The sequence below is a fragment of the Odontomachus brunneus genome, unplaced genomic scaffold (genome assembly GCF_010583005.1).
Source record: "Odontomachus brunneus isolate Ranch 3 - 2012 unplaced genomic scaffold, Obru_v1 Obru_scaffold_065, whole genome shotgun sequence".
NCBI lineage: Eukaryota > Metazoa > Arthropoda > Insecta > Hymenoptera > Formicidae > Odontomachus > Odontomachus brunneus.
In genome coordinates, this window is record NW_022639515.1 from 442,816 (window position 1) to 458,860 (window position 16,045).

Genomic DNA, 16,045 nt, shown 5'->3' on the forward strand with positions numbered 1-16,045 from the left:
GCTATCTTCACGTTGAGGTCGGAAACTTTTCAGACCACCCTCGTATGTCGCTAGAAAGGCCACGAAGGTCTCTCCCCCCCTCTCTCTCTCTAGCTTTCGCGAAACTTCCTATTCGGTGCACAATGCTTGTGCAAGTATACAAACAAAGACAACGTCTCAATGTATCCACGTGTTAGAACGTAACCGTTAGACTATAGGTGATGAATGGCACGCGAACGCTGATTGGCGGCGCATGGTGATCTTTAAATGGCATGCCGGGCATACTTCAGACGATCTGTGCACATATAAGGCTTCGGCCTCTTATATAATTTAATAATCGTATAAGTGGTACGCGTGCGCGCAATACACGCGATACGGGACGTAAGGCAGCTGAAAATTTGGCTCACACCGGCGCAAAGTAGTCCATCACTGGGTCGAACAAAATCCGATTAGAATCTATTACGCGACGACCGACTTAGAAAGCCGGCGTACTGCGCACCGATCTCTGCAATTTCTGACGTCGCACGGTTGAAACGACTTTCCGGAAGAATTTGCGAGTCATCCCCTGATAATCAATTAGAAGGTCGTTTCTAGAAACTCCTGTAGAAATTCGAGAAACGTTTTACGGAAATGTAATAAGGACAAAGACGCATCAGAAGGGTCATCTCATTGTTCGAGAAAAGAGAGCTACTACCTTGCGCTGGGAAAGAAAAAAATATCTATACAGAAAAAATTAATTTGCTGGCAAATTTTCTGCTGGTCTAGCAAAATCTTTTCGTTATTATATGGACAGCAAAAAGATTTGTTAAAAGTACTAATCACTATTTGCTGGATATAATTTGCTGAATCTAAAAATTATTTTGCTATAAGGACCATGATGGATTTATACAAGCAGTTGCAGTTTTGCTCCGATAGCAAATAAATTTGCTAACTTGCTATTGATACATTATTTTGCATCAATAGCAAATTAACGTGATTTTTAGGACAAATACACTCAACAAATTTTTTCTATCCTGACAACAAAACTACTTCTGCTCTAATAACGAATAATTTGTAAAATTAGTTACGTCAACTAAATTTTTTTTATGTCACTACGAATATGCAGTAGCAACGACGATTTTGCTAAAAGAGCAAAATTATTTTTTTTCGTGTAATACAAAAAAGATATTTCTTCGCACTAATGGTAGGTACTAATGATGTCATTAATAGATACTAATAATGTCATTCGTAGATACTAATATTAGGTAGATATTAATGGTAGGTATTAATGTCATTAATACCTACTATTAATACCTACCTAGTATTAGTATCTACGAATGACATTATTAGTATCTATTAATGACATCATTAGTATCTACCATTAATGTCGTTAATACATATTTAATTGATCAATACAAAAGAATTTTCAAATAAAAGAATATACGAATATTTTTAAGAATATAAGGATATTTTCTTACAATGCCTTACACGGAAAAAAAAGATCTGCTACATATGGACAACTAAACATAATTTGCTGTATTAGCCACTTTTTCTTTGCTGCAGGAGTCAATTTTCTTGCTATGATAACAAGAAAATCTATTCCTGCAACAAAAAAAGAAACTAAAGTAGTAAATTATGTTTAGTTATCCATCTGTAGCAAATTTGCTACGTTAGCCACTCTTCTTGCTGTAGGAGCAGATTTTCTTGTTATCATAGCAAGAAAATAGGTTCTTGTTGTTCACAGCAAAGAAAATGTAGCTAACACAGCGAATTATATTTAACTGTCCATATGCAGCAAATTAGTTTGCTGCTACAGCAAATTATTTTTTTTCGTGTAGCTTTTCATAAAAGCAATTGTTTATTCAAGTAAAAGAATTTAAATTTAAGTATGTGATTATAACACTCACTGAATAAATATTTTTTTATTTTTCAGATATTTTTTCTCAGTGTATATACTCGCCGTTGAAAAGATTGAGAGAATTTATTTTTCAATAAAAGAGCTCTCTTATCTTAAGACAGATATGTTCCGAAACTTATAAAAAGAAAAAACCAGGAAACCTTTTCAACGGCGAGTACACTCTTGATTTTAGCAAATAATGCACTTGTTATTTCCCAGTAAACAATTGAAGATACTTTTCTTATGAAATTCGGGGAAAATCTCATGAATGCGTGACAAAACGTATCAGGAGGCTTCCTCAGGGGTTAGCCCTATTGTGTACGAGACTTTACACACTGCTCACATATATGCAGCAGGTAGCTCATTAACGGCAAGCCTCGACGAGGAAAGAAAGGAAACGACTTTTCGTGTCCAAGGACATTTACCGCTTAGTATCTTCAATGACTCAAAAACGTATGCTCGTACTCATAGTCAAACCTTATATTTAAGGCTTCTTCAAGTTCATCTTCAAATGCTCTACAGATTATTTTATTGGCTATAGAGCATCTGAAGATGAACTTGAGGAAGCCTTAAACATAAGGCCTGATTATGAATACGGGCAATATTCTTTTTCGGTACCGTGAGTAAACACCATGGAACAACAACACGCTACCACTAAACTGGTAAATAATAGCTGGTACATTGTTACTTTCAATTGTTTGATACATGCTGAGGGAAATAATTACTCAGCCTCAACTGCGTGATGATTAATCAACCGCGCTTTTTTGCCCATTCTTTCCGCGTTAACTAATTCAATCGACTTATTTCCCAGAAGACCTTTCGAACGAACCATCGACTCTCGGTCCACGAGAGAGTTTTAGTCGCGCGTATTTACTACGCAGATGTGTGTTTTTCGTGACCGATACCCGCTGCGAACGGAATGTAACAAAAAGTCGTTAATGACACGAGGAAATATGTCAACAATCGGCCAAACGTGTTTTACTTCTGGGAGTTCCTGAAATTCACGCAGAACGCATATGCGTGCGAAACATGCTTCCAAGCTGGCGATTTCTAAGTAGGAAGATCCACGGGCGGTTAGGTCGCAGCGGGTTCTCTGTCTGGGGTCTTCGAAAGGACGATGCACCACGTCGGAGACCGGATGGTGCGTGCAAGTCGCAAGGAATTTCGAGGATTTGTGCAGAGAGAGAGAGAGAGAAAGAGACGGTTTTACGGTTGCTTGGCAACGAGGCCAGGCACCTAGCCAGACGAAGCAGCCAGCCAACGGCAACCGGAGGCGCCTACCACGGGTCCGACGATCCGTTGAGGTCAGAGCCCCTCTTACAAAGAAGGGCCCCTCCCTTGGCGCCCTCGGACCGTTTATATAGGGTGTCCTACTCCCGAGTGTCTACATACGGCGCGACCGTTCGTCGCTTTTCGAAAATCGCGATCAGCTGATCAACACCGTGGATGAGAGGTTCGTAGAATTTAACGATAACAATAATAGAAATATAGCTGGTTGTTTGTTTTTCCTTAAGCTCGCACGAGCAAACAGTTCCTGACGCAACTATGAGATATCATCCGGACCGTGTTTCAAAATTAAATCGTTCGATAGTGTTTCGAAATGAAATTATGCGATAATAAAATAATCTCGAGTGCAAAAAGTAGATTCGAATAAGTTGCGAATAATTGCAGGGCCGTACAAAAGGTGGACACAGTGCCTCGGGATAGATGGACAGAGTGCTTAAAAAACGCCAGCAACAACGTAAACGCGCTCAGCTGGTGGTAACTTATATTAGACGCGGCAATAAATGAATGTCAATCATTTATTTTTACGACACTTCGTGCACCCGGTCGCGGAGGAAACATCGCCCACGCGACGATGTCGTTAACGTTCTTTTACTGTGTTTAAAAAAGAAAAGATCCCGAGCTCTACACGTTACGCTAACTAATTCGCATGGAATGACGAAGACATAACTCTGAGAGCGGTGGATCCGAAAGTGCCGAATTTCGAGTTTTATTGCGGTAATTGAGACGAACACGCACGCGCGTTCCGATACAATGACAATAATTGAATCGCCCGTCAAGGCTCTCAACGAATGTGATAAACGGAGTCAAGTCGAATCAAGGTTCACCAAAGTATCCTTCCGATACGTTAAGAGACAACAACTTCTTCGCGGACGTTGCGACTCTAATTTGCAAATTGCGAATTGATTAACAAAGAGCACGACGCGAAGTGGAGAGCGATTTTCGAGCACAAGGTCGGAATGTTAACAGAAATTAACGTGCTTGCTGTTAACGTTACTGTTTAACGATATACGATACCAATGCCCGCAATGATACTCATCCATCAAGCTGTCGTTTAGCAATTCGTCACGAGTAATATCATAAACAGTCTAATAAAATATTACAATCCATAAACATCCATATATATCGCGTACGCAAGTCTTACAAGCAGTCTATAATTCCGAAATCGAAACGATCTCCTGGCCGGATTCCGAAGCGTCGCGAAATCGGCAACGTCACGTGTTTTCTGCTCCCGCCAGTGATTTTCGAGGTGCGTCAGTCTAGTTTTGTCATGCCATTTACTTTCGTCATCCGACGACCTATGACCGACTTGCAACACCGAGCAGAGTGGAGATCTTTCGCCGAGGCCGCGCGCGCGCACCGCCAGTCCCAGTTTCATTACATTCCGTACGCCGTCGTTTTACGATCGAACGGGAAAAACGTTTACAGCACGCGCGCGCGCACGACCGCCTTGCAAACAATTTCGAAATGACGTTTCGCAAAATCTCAGTCGCGAGTGCGATTCCGCGAATCGACGAGCCAAACGATTGCCTGCGTGTCTCGCGAAATAAATACACAGAGATCGCCCGAGGTCGATCGGGCGACCCGGTAGATTCAAATGAAAAAGCACTCACCCATATGAGCGAGGTCGATGATCGGGATCTCGCACTTGCTAAGGAGAGTCTCGCAGGTCTGCGTGACGATGGGCGCGCTGGTACAGCAGCTCATTTTGGCTGAGATAGAGCCTCCTTGGAAATCTGACTATTAGCTGATCCACCGGAAATCTGTCTCGCACCAGGTTGCTGTCGCGCTCGCTCTCTCCCTTCCTCTCTCTCACTCACTCACTGTCTACGGTGTCGCTCGTGCGCTCTCGACTTTCCCTCCTTCTTTCTCTCCTTCTCTCTCTTTTCTTCTCGTCGAGCACGCAACGGGATAGCGAGAGTGAAAAAAAATCAGCCACCTCACACTTCACGCGCGAACGACTCAGCCACCCGGTATAGGCGCTCGTGAGACTCACTGGAATATCCAAGAGAATATCATGCTATCACTGCCGCGGTGTATTCACAATCCGACCCTCCTGCGCGACCGACGCGACAGTTGCGATTTCCAACGGACGCACTAATCTATCACATGCGAAAGCGAGAGCCGCGAAATATGGCCGACTAACGGTAGCCGTAAGAGACGAGTTTATTGTGTGGCTGATGATGCGGCAAGCAGTAGACGTGGCTGCGAACTGGTGAGTACATGCTATGACGATGGAATGGCGCTCGAAAGTAATCGCCGAACACTAGTAGCACAATATGTATGAAACTCCTCGACCGATCAAGCACGCGGCTGCTAGCAAACTGAACGTGCCGTTCGTGCGTCGGGCCGGCACGCTGCGCGCGCTCTGCCGAGCATCGTCGAGCATCGCCGAGCGCGCCCGAGAATTGCCGAGCGCGTCCGAGTATTGCCGAGCGCGCTCGAATGTACCGAACGTTGCCGAACGGCCGCCGAGATTCGAGCGTCGCGCGACTATCAGCGCGAAATCAGCGACGCGATGCGCGCAAAATTTATACACTGGCAGGCGGATTATCCGCGTTCTTTGTTTGCTTCTTTAGAGCACGTCTGGCACGAAAGCCGCCTCTACACATTGAGACAATGAAATCTGGTTATTATATCTACATTAGAAACCGCCGATGCGTGGTGCGCAATTACCCGGGAGAGTTAATGGAGTCGCAATTCACGTGATTCGTCCTGCCGATGTGTACGCTATGTCGCGTTCATATTGTTTATACTGAGATCTGTGAGTTGATAAACCGGAACTTTCATCGAAAATACCGTCTTGCGCAGTCGCTTTTAATCGAAATCACATGTTTCCATTCGCGTTCTGTTTATTTTATGACGATGGAAATGTTTAATTCCAGTTCCGTTACTGATTGATATGAAAAATGATATGCATTCGTATATTAGCAGTTCTTAAATTTAAATATGTTTTATTCAACCTATATGCTCGTTTCTGTTTTTTTTCTCTGTTTTTCTAATTGTGAAGACAGAATGATCACAGAATGTGTGAAGTTAACATACAGTCTGTCTGTCGACAGCTGTTTGTTTCTTCAAAGTACACGGCAAAACTGCGTTGCTTAACAAAACAGTGACGTTTTATTGTTGTCTTCATAAATTCGATGAATCATCATCAAAGAGATTGTATCACATTAAACCTGGCTTTTGCAAATTACTCTGAACATATATAATATACATAAAACAATATGTGATTATAGACAATTTTTAAACTCGATCATTTTATAAATACAGTCGTAATGTTATATAAAAAACTTTCTCTTTTTTTATTTGTGCATTGCTTTTTCTCCCTCTCTCTTTCTATTTCTCTTGTAAACTAACTTAGTAACTAACTTAGTAACTAACTTAGTTTATTTTAAAATGAATGTCATCTAAATCGCGATGCCAGACACGGTTTTATCTTCTCGTTGTTGGCCTGCCGGAGCCACAAACCTCGTTTGGAATAACGTCTTTTCGGCCGCGACCGTATTTTCAGCTTGCGAAAGCGCCGATGAAATGCAATAAGAAGCGCAAGTTAGTTCGCGGGACGTCACCAGTTCTATTACAGTCGCCGGTCCACAGAAGAAGCACAGTAAGAAGCACGCGAGATTAACGCGTATCAAATACCATGGTCGACTTTCATCGTAACTGTCCGCAATAAACTCGTCTGCGGTTTTGAGAATTGTGAGTCGATTATTGGGCTATTTCATCGGTTAGCAAACTATTAATATATCCAAGGCGAAGCAATAATCAAATAATTTTCGATGATCGAATGTCTGGAAAAGGCGGAATCGATGTAATCTCGTTAATCGTCCATTAAGATCACTAGCCAGTACTATCACAGTAGTTTGTCATTTATTTGTTATCAAAATCATCAGTCATTTAATCAGACGATTAGTCGTTCGTAAGAGTCGTTATTAAGGCGAGAGACTAATGAGCGACGGATGTGTCGATTGCAAATACTTACAACGTGATAACACTGATGATGGAGCGAGTCACCGTCGCACGATGTTTTGAACAGCACTGAGCTCAGGTGTTGATCTTGAGTTTCAGATGGGAAATTTAACTACTTATCCCCACCCCGAATCTCACCGCCTGCTATTGTGTCACGACTTACCTCTAATAGCAGTAATTAGTATTTCGTCGTCGATAATGCGCAGTTGCCCGAAAGAACCGTTGTTCTAATCACTTCGAAGATCTGCAGATAATTAGCACAAAGGAATTTCAACGCACGTGCTTGCTGCGAAGGCGTTTCACGGATACTCTGTGCTCCTCGTGAACGCTCGGCTTAATCTTCGCGACATCCCAGGTATTACTATATGAAATACTGCGTCATTACATTTATTTTTCGACGCTTAAATACCGGTTTTATTAATCAAGAAGCCATGTGAATTAGAGTTAATTCAAGAGAGAAAGTTAATTTGACATTGGAATTAATTTCAATCAAAACACAAGATTATTCTTTCGAGAATGGAAACTACGTAGTAAATAATTGAATATGATAAGAGCAATAAATAATTCTTGATTAAAAAAAAATGCTAAAAAGTAATTACTATTATTTTTATATTAGAGGAGACTCGTTCTCTTACCAGCGATTCAAATTAGGACAACTGCACCTCGCCGCGGGCGGCTTAGCTTTCCGGTTTTCCTTGATGCAGGCATCGTTCGTCGATGATGGACGGGCGTTTGTTGGTCTCCTGTACCAGGCGGATTTCTTCATCGAGGAAAACCGTGGCACGTAGGTCCTTGGGAGTGTGTTTATAATGGTGAACGGCGCGATCGATCGTCTCGCGCGAGGAAAAGACGATGGAAGAGGCAAGAATTTACTGGTCATCTGTAAACGAATTAAAAATCAATTGATTATAGCAAGCATCCAACAATATTAATTTCTTATAACAAAATGTAACTTTTTTACTCGAAAGATTAATGGCAAACGCTGATTACGATAATCATGAGGTAGTTTGTGCCTCATGAGGATACGTCCTTTTGAAGTAAATTAAGCAAAACAACGTACTCTGGCGATTAAGAAGGCTAATAGCACTTGAGTGACGATTAAAGTGCTAGTCATGACATAAGCGACTATGACGATCCTGAGAAGAATGGGGCTGATGACTTCCGCGCAACCGTTCACGTTTATCGTTTCGTCATCCGTCATCTCCGTGTGCGTACACGGTCCCATCGCGTGCAGATTGCAGCAGCTAAAGGGGACTCCGCGATCTCTGTAGTCCTCGTCCGAGATTCCGTCCTGTACTGTCATCTCCTCTCCAGATGCGTAATCCGTCTTCTTGCGAAATATAAAGATTGAAAAAGAAATTAACGAAAGAATTACGTACGATTGCAGATAGAAATGATAGAAATTTATGTGCTGAATGAGAGAAAGGTTCGGTCAAAGATGACGATGTTGTACTAAATCGACACAATCACCGATACAAAGTCCGTCATTGTTCTTTCTTGCGGAAACGCTTTCCGTGAAATCACGATTGAAGCAGGTTTCAGGCATCGTCGGAAGCTTACCTGCCAGTCGAAGCGGAACCAGTCGGTGTAAGAGGTGTGACCGCAGCACTGCAGCGCAAATTGAATCTCGTCAATCGCATATTTGTAAGACGCCACGCTGACGTACAGTCGCATAGAGGCGTTGAAGACGTCGACCAGCGTCTCTCGCCTCATACTGATGTGGTATCCTATCGAAGCTAAGGTCGCAGTGTTCATAGCGGCGCAAAGAACCACCGCCACCAGAAGACATCTCAACGCTCGCTTAGTTCGCACGTGGCTCTTCGAGCGCGAATTCGGTCTGCCCCTGATAAATTGCACACTGTCAGACACACTGCATTCAAAGAATTATAAGAAAAAGTAGGTTAAAGAGAAAGGTTGTATGCCACGTTAATTTTACGGTTATTTATCGATTGCTAGAACAAAAGGAAAGTTCTCAGAGTATTTTACAAATGTGTTCAATCAACCGCAACGATCAATCTATTTATTTATTTTCTTTTAAATATCCATGCAGTGCACGACATGCATCTTAATATTCGATGATATCCGCGCAAGAGTGCCGACAACAGGCAGAATCCTATATAGCACAAATGTTCAATAGATATCCTAAGATCGTTCCAAGTGTATTCGAATATTCTTAGAACGATCTTAGAATATCTATTGAACATTTGTGCTGTATAGGACTCTGCCTATTGCCGGCACTCTTGCGCGGATATCATCGAATATTAAGATGCATGCTGTATGAGATGCCGACCATATACTTAACGTTTTCATCCACAAACTATTCGTAGGCATTAATTAATTCGTAGATAAAAGTACAAAGGAGACTCGAAACGCCTTTACTCTAACTCGAGTTATTGCACAAACGTATAAATAAAGTCACGCTTATTTATCAGCCACCGGATAGATGCACTTGCATTTACCTGCGTATGGTGCGTACAGTTATAAGGGCACATGGTAATCCCAGAGTCACGTCCGTCAAGGTGAGAGCAACCGGCTGGAAACCACCTGCGAAACGGATCACCTGCCACTCCGCAAATATCTCCAAGGCGAACACGAGGAGGCGTTTCGCCTCGAAGACGGCCAGCGTGAAAGCCACGCCGTAACCAAACTTTACCTCCCATCCGCAGGTACAACTTCTCTCGGATCTTCTGCGGAGGATCAAGTTGTGCCTCTCCTCCGACATTCAACAGCTGCACGACGCTGCGTCTGTTCGAGTCATGCGTAATTTTTATTTGATTTTATTGCGAGCAACGACAGATTTATCAATGCTGGAAACCACGATTAATCGACTAATTTGGCGAAATAAAAATTAATCCGAAATGTTTTTTTTTTTTTTTAATGAGAAAAGCACAATCAGACAGAACTGAAGGCTCGCGTACATGCACGAAGATATTGTCATTATTTATATCGACAATTTTCTGGCTTGACACGGGTACGACTTCGTTTCACGAGATTGCAGCCTTCCCTATTGTTATTAATCCTTAAACGACAAGGTAAAATTATGGAACGTAAACAACGAGGTTAAATTAAGAATATCTAATGGAGTTATGTATAAGCTCAACATATTTTTTGACTTAATTTTTTTCTTCTGCATATTAAAATTTGTATGAGGATAAACAAACAGCGACTTGACAAGAACAACTTTTCTAAAAATACTTCTCCAGTGCAAGTGCCTGACTTTAGCACAAATATATCACAAAGTGTTTTAATAGATTGCATTGAAAAATACATATTGAATAGGATCATCGTTGATCCCACCTTGTCGTTGAAAGGTTAACAATGACGTCCTTGTATAATACTATGTCGTTGAATACGCCGCCTATTAGTCATCGTCTAAGTATATACCGGAAGTGATATGCAAAGAAAAAAATTGTTTTGACGAGGTACAATTAGAGACGCGCTGTGGGACTGCAATTGACGTGGCGTGCAAATAGGTCATGTTCGCGCATGTTCGTCGCGCGTGTTCCACAACAGTGGTGATGCAAAAGTCGCGCAAAATCATATTTTTCATCGCGCCATTCTCGAATATTGTACAGGTGTTTGTTGCGCATGAAATACTCACTCATTCATAACAAATTTGGTCGATTTGTCGCGTTTATGACAAATCGATAATTGTCTAATGACGCTCAACATATATAACCTCAAACGTGATAAATGGAATAACGGAAATGGACAATTCTGAAGGAAACTCCTTCCATTGAGTTGACATCTCGTTTCGATTATTGTTATCATGTTACGTCATTTTATGGAGGTTACGGCAGCCGGCAAAATAACACATCTTATATTGAGCACAAGACAAATAACGCGTTAACAGTCGTGTACGCGATCTTATTTATAATACCTTGCTTAATAGCGCGCGACGTAATATTCTTCTCTAGAGCGTTTATCGTTAGATAACATCAGACTCGCGATTGAGAGAGTCAAGATCAAGTTTAGCATCATCAAAAGTTTGACCTTCTACGTGCCGTGAATGCGAAGAACACTTACCGGTACCCATCGCGTGCGCTAAAATGGGATATTCCGAATCTTAGAACGAAATTTACGGTTATGGTGCGTGAAATATGAAATGCACGCACGTACGTGTGTGTAACGTGAAGTATGCTGAGCGTTACGATCGATCGACTGGTTGTCGATGTTGATAATCGATTGGCTAAGTCGATTTTGATATCTCGAGATGTCTAAAATAAATGTGCACAATGTAATAATAATATAATATATATACAAAGCATCTAACTTATGTTATAATTAACTAATTAAAGTTTTGCGTGATTTATTTCGTCGAAATGAAATATCTATAATCGCGATGTCGAAAGTCCAATCTCGATTATTAAGGGACGAGATGCTTTCATAGCTTGTAGTATGTAACTTGTAAACGATCGAACTGGCGATTCTTTTATTCCAAAGTATTCTGTATAATAAGAGTGTAGATTTAGTATAGATTTTACGTTTATATAACGAAATGCACTTTTTATATTTTTTCGTGATTTCTTAAAATTCTTATGAACTATGTTAACAAATAAAATTCAGAAAAATATCTAAAGGACGTCTAAAACGTCTTTTTAAGATATTTTTTAAAAGCTTGTTTCGTCTAGGAAATAATAACGTCATTTATGATATAAACATTTCATAAAGTATTCAAACATTGAATACTTTATAAGTATTCGGACATTGCAATTAACAACTTAATGTAATGTCACATCCAATACTTCTCTTCTCTTCAGGTACTGTAAATTGGAAGCTCATTGTGCCGTAATAATTCTTATAATTATACTGTTACGTATTACAATAAGTCATATCAAGTTATTATATATGCGTTATTGAGCGTGTCTTCTATTCTTCTATTTCCATAAAATTATATAATGATATATCAGTAAATGTAAATGGACGCGTATTATTTTGTTTTTTTCTCTTTTTATGGAAATCTACGTTATCCTATACGTATACAATAAGTACCTATACAATAAGTTGATTCCGTTATCCTATACTTATATAATAAGTTGATTACGTATAACTGTTTCAAAGTTCTCTACTTTGATTAAGCGTCAATTTTGATGCAACTTTCAATTTCTTTTCCGTTTAATCGAAATTATAACGGAAGATATTGACATCAGAATACTTTTCGCCATATCTCCAATTAGCGGTGGAGAAGTAGGGATATTTCTTCGCAATAATTAAAGAGAGTTGCAACATACTATTGTATATCGCTCGGAAAAACGAGGACCACCAAGCACTAGGTCGCATCAGGTACTTTAGCACGAAACATTGCAGATTGAATAGGTACCAGTTGTAAAACGACATGCCCGAAGTATCTGCAAGTAATATATCGTTGTTATTTATTACGTAAAAATCAAACAAAAAATATAGTATTTTCCATAAATACTTATTGTTATTTCCTACAGGGCATCGAAAGCTTTTATTTTCCGATCACATAAATCGGATTAAAAAATATACTAAACGATTAAAAAATGCTTTGGAGAATGACTTTTTTATGTTTCCTACTTTATTAATCTTCCGTAAGCTCAATGAAACATCTGTGGGTTTATATAAAAATGCGAGAGAAATTACCTATTCTGATGGAGTGATTATTATTGGACGCAGATATAGATGCCAAGTAATATGTGAACATGATGAACGCTTGTGGTTGGATGGCAAAACTCATGGCCGACAAGCTTTCCAGCATCGCCTGACTCATCGAGTCAAAGTGTTCATTTTTATTTGTCAAAGCTGGTATGAACACCTTATCCAATATATTTTGGCAAAGACCACGTGCTTCCTCAACTGTTCCCGAGCAAAGATTGAATCTGAAAGAACGTATATTTATAAGTCATGCAAACTCATGAATTATGAGCGTTGTATCATCACGGTAGTAATGAATCAAAACGTCTACTCTCCCAATATTGCCAGAATCTTAAGATCGCTCTGCAAATTCAGGAAAATTGCAAATATTATTTTCGATATTATAATATTGATAACTCATATAAATATTCATATTTGTTGTATAATCCGTGTATCAACTTACGTATCGCAATTTTATTCAGAATAATTGGTAAAATATTTAGGAATGAGAAAGCAAGATTTTGTTTGATCGTCGTGCAATGAAATACAAAGAAGGGCAGCAAAGACTACAAACTTTTCCTCCATCCCGAGCATGCTCCCGATGATCCTCCAGACATGGACCAAGCCTTCCATTTCCTCGTGAGTGACCTTGATACCTAGATTCTCAGTGCCGATTAAGATATATCCAATAAATCCGAACTGAGTAAGACACATGTCCAACTGCGTTGGCCGCTGTAAACCAGCCTCGGTGCTTTTTTTGAATGCGACACAATGCTTCTTTCGTACGATCTTCAAAGATTTTAGAAATCTACAATAAAAGATAAAGATAAATTTGCATTATACCGCAATTCGTTTGCATATATATTCAATAAAATATACAAATATTATTGCTTTGTAATTTAATAAAAATTAATTAACAGATTCTACGTATTCGCAGAGTTCTATACTCTTTTGTAATTAAATTTCTGTACACGTTCTGAAGTGTGTCAACAAAGTTGTGAAATTCAATATTAATCGATTTACGAAAATCAACGAAAATCAATCATAATAGACAAGTTTAATGCTCCCATGATTACGTATAATTGCGAGTGCGAGCGTAGCACGGAGTCTACCGCGCTTAGAGAGGCCTGGGTTCGATTCCCAAAGGAAAAATTTTCGGACGCTCGCACACCTCCCCTCGGTGGACGTGGAAAACCACCGAGGATATAGGATAAGAAATATAAGGATAAGAAATGCAAAAAGGAAAGGAATTTGCTAATATAGATGTTAAGATACATATAGGATAAAGAAAGATATATAAGGAATAAAAGGAGGGAAAAGGAAAGGAACAGGATAAAGATCCTAGGTTGCGTTCCAAAACGTCCTTTTTGAGGAAATTTTACTCGATATTCTATAGTATATCTAACGTAAAATATAGGTATTGAGTAAAATTTTCTTCAAAAAGAACGTTTTGGAATGCAACCCTAATAGGTTAAGATGCGAGGAAAAGAAAAATGTAAAAGATAAAAAGCGCATAGATATAAGGAAAGATTGTACACGCACCGGCGTTAATGACGCGTCACTCACACATTGCTGCCTACGCTGCCTATGATGAGTGGACAGAAATGCCGTCCTAAAATAGTGTGACGCCACACTAAGAAAACGCTCGACTCACACTGTCGCGTCTGTACGTGAGCAATACGCGGTGCCCGACGACTGTTTCGCTCGCTCGAACATGCATTTTTTTCTTGTTAGCAAGGAAATTATTGTAATGTAAAAGGAGATCTTGGGGAAAGGTTTTCAAGAGGCTTCGACAAGTGCTTCTTAATAGCTACTCTTGAAAAAAAGATATTAGATTTATTTCAATATAGAATACTGAATCAATATAGAATACTGCAACAATACAGCGCTTGTATAGGTTGTCGAAGTAAAATATTTTTAATTTTAGTGTTGCATAAACACGCGAGATATAATTATTTCATATTTTATGCGTTCAAGTACCGTTTCATCGTTATAAAATTTGATAGCTCTAAAAAGAGCCGATTTTTACACCTATTTCAAATAATTATTATTCCTTATTACTATGGATACAGAAATGCGGAATACTATGGATATCGTTTCTACTGTCATCATCACAAATTAACGTTTAGAAATGTTGACTTCATGTGCATTGTTTGAACATTTTTTAATAATATTGCATTTATATTTTTCACATGTTATTTTGTAATATGATTTTTCTGAACGTTTAAACGTTTTAAAAACATTACAAAAAAATATTTTTCAAATGTTTTTTTAACATTTATTTGAGATCAATGCAACATCTTAAAAATATTTCTGATAATTAAAAGCTACCTGCTCTTTTTTGTTCGTTGTTTGGGAAGAACCATGGCTTCGACTAGACTTTCTCGCGAACATGATTGATTCGATACCTAATCGATTCAATCAAGTTATCGACCGTGCCGGATATTGGACTGACTACTGACTATCGACCTTAGTTTCTTCGGCACAAAAATCGGCTCTTTTCGGGGCCACCAAATTTTATAACGATGGAATGATACTCGAACGCATAAAATATGAAATAATTATATCTCACGTGTTTATGCAACATTAAAATTAAAAATACTCTATTTCGACAACCTATACAAGCGCTGTGTTGTTGAAGTATTCTATATTGATTCAGTATTCTATATTGAAATAAATCTAATATTTTTTTTTTCAAGAGCAGCTATTAAGAAGCACTTGTCGAAGCCTCTTGAAAACCCTTCCCCAAGATCTCTTTTTACATTACAGTAACTTACTTGCTAACAAGAAAAAATACATGGACGTTCGAGCGAGCGAAACAGTCATCGGGACATCGCATATTGCTCACGTATAAACGCGACAGTGTAAATCGAGCGTTTTCTTAGTGTGCGTCACGTATTTTAGGACGGCATTTCTATCGTCTTCTATCGATTTTCTATCGATTTTTTTTCGAATTTTCGGAGAACGGATGACGCTACGAGTCTCATACTATAAAACTATAATTCTTAAGCCTAGCACAACTCAGAACAAAAAGATCTCGGTTGGAACAAGAAGGAAAGCATGTGTTTACTCTTGACGTCGAGTACTGTCAAATCGATTTTTTTACGAATTTTCGGAGAACGAATGATCTTATGAGTCTCATACTCTAGAACTATAATTCTTAAGCCTAGAACAACTCAGAACAAAAAGATCTCGGTTGGAACAAGAAAGATAGTATAAGTTTACTCTTGGTCCGATAGACTGTTTGTCAAAAAATTTTTTTTTAATTTTTCGGGCTTATAATTAAACTTATTGATTTGTGCTTTTGGAACAATGTTTGGAACAACTAGAACAATCTAT

At 39.3% G+C, this 16,045-nt stretch overlaps 3 protein-coding genes and 1 long non-coding RNA gene across 4 annotated transcripts in view; 1 reads left to right on the forward strand and 3 right to left on the reverse strand.

Annotated features, from left to right (window-relative positions):
• Nucleotides 1-5,476, reverse strand: part of LOC116846556 (UPF0676 protein C1494.01) — a 20,562-nt gene extending 15,086 nt beyond the window's left edge. The window contains exon 1 of the mRNA XM_032820538.1: nucleotides 4,753-5,476. Coding sequence (XP_032676429.1) covers nucleotides 4,753-4,846 — 94 coding nt within the window. The 5' untranslated portion in view covers nucleotides 4,847-5,476. The remainder of the gene's footprint in view (nucleotides 1-4,752) is intronic.
• Nucleotides 2,919-7,873, forward strand: LOC116846559. The gene is made up of 3 exons (XR_004378519.1): nucleotides 2,919-3,308; nucleotides 7,211-7,466; nucleotides 7,728-7,873. It is a non-coding gene; the product is annotated as an uncharacterized LOC116846559 (long non-coding RNA).
• On the reverse strand, nucleotides 7,354-10,174 carry LOC116846555 (RDS/peripherin-like protein xRDS35). The gene is made up of 5 exons (XM_032820536.1): nucleotides 9,571-10,174; nucleotides 8,672-8,954; nucleotides 8,172-8,441; nucleotides 7,747-7,991; nucleotides 7,354-7,472 (listed from the first exon to the last, which is right to left on the reverse strand). Exons 1-5 carry the CDS (start codon nucleotides 9,831-9,833, stop codon nucleotides 7,382-7,384), a joined length of 1,152 nt encoding a protein of 383 aa, XP_032676427.1. The 5' UTR covers nucleotides 9,834-10,174; the 3' UTR covers nucleotides 7,354-7,381.
• A 1,338-nt stretch (nucleotides 10,175-11,512) lies between these two features.
• On the reverse strand, nucleotides 11,513-13,535 carry LOC116846558. The gene is made up of 3 exons (XM_032820540.1): nucleotides 13,281-13,535; nucleotides 12,716-12,951; nucleotides 11,513-12,459 (listed from the first exon to the last, which is right to left on the reverse strand). The coding sequence occupies exons 1-3, from the start codon at nucleotides 13,418-13,420 to the stop codon at nucleotides 12,227-12,229; spliced, it is 609 nt and encodes a 202-aa protein (XP_032676431.1). The 5' UTR covers nucleotides 13,421-13,535; the 3' UTR covers nucleotides 11,513-12,226.
• Nucleotides 13,536-16,045: the final 2,510 nt, after the last annotated feature.

Coding starts and splice junctions, on each gene's coding strand:
- LOC116846558 (XM_032820540.1), bottom strand. CDS start 13,420: ATGTGTCTTACTCAGTTCGGATTTATTGGATATATCTTAATCGGCACT. Junction 12,952..13,280: donor ATGCTCGGGATGGAGGAAAA/GTTTGTAGTCTT, acceptor ACGTTCTTTCAG/ATTCAATCTTTGCTCGGGAA. Junction 12,460..12,715: donor TAATCACTCCATCAGAATAG/GTAATTTCTCTC, acceptor TATTACTTGCAG/ATACTTCGGGCATGTCGTTT.
- LOC116846555 (XM_032820536.1), bottom strand. CDS start 9,833: ATGTCGGAGGAGAGGCACAACTTGATCCTCCGCAGAAGATCCGAGAGA. Junction 8,442..8,671: donor GGTTCCGCTTCGACTGGCAG/GTAAGCTTCCGA, acceptor ATATTTCGCAAG/AAGACGGATTACGCATCTGG. Junction 7,473..7,746: donor TGTCCTAATTTGAATCGCTG/GTAAGAGAACGA, acceptor TATTTCATATAG/TAATACCTGGGATGTCGCGA.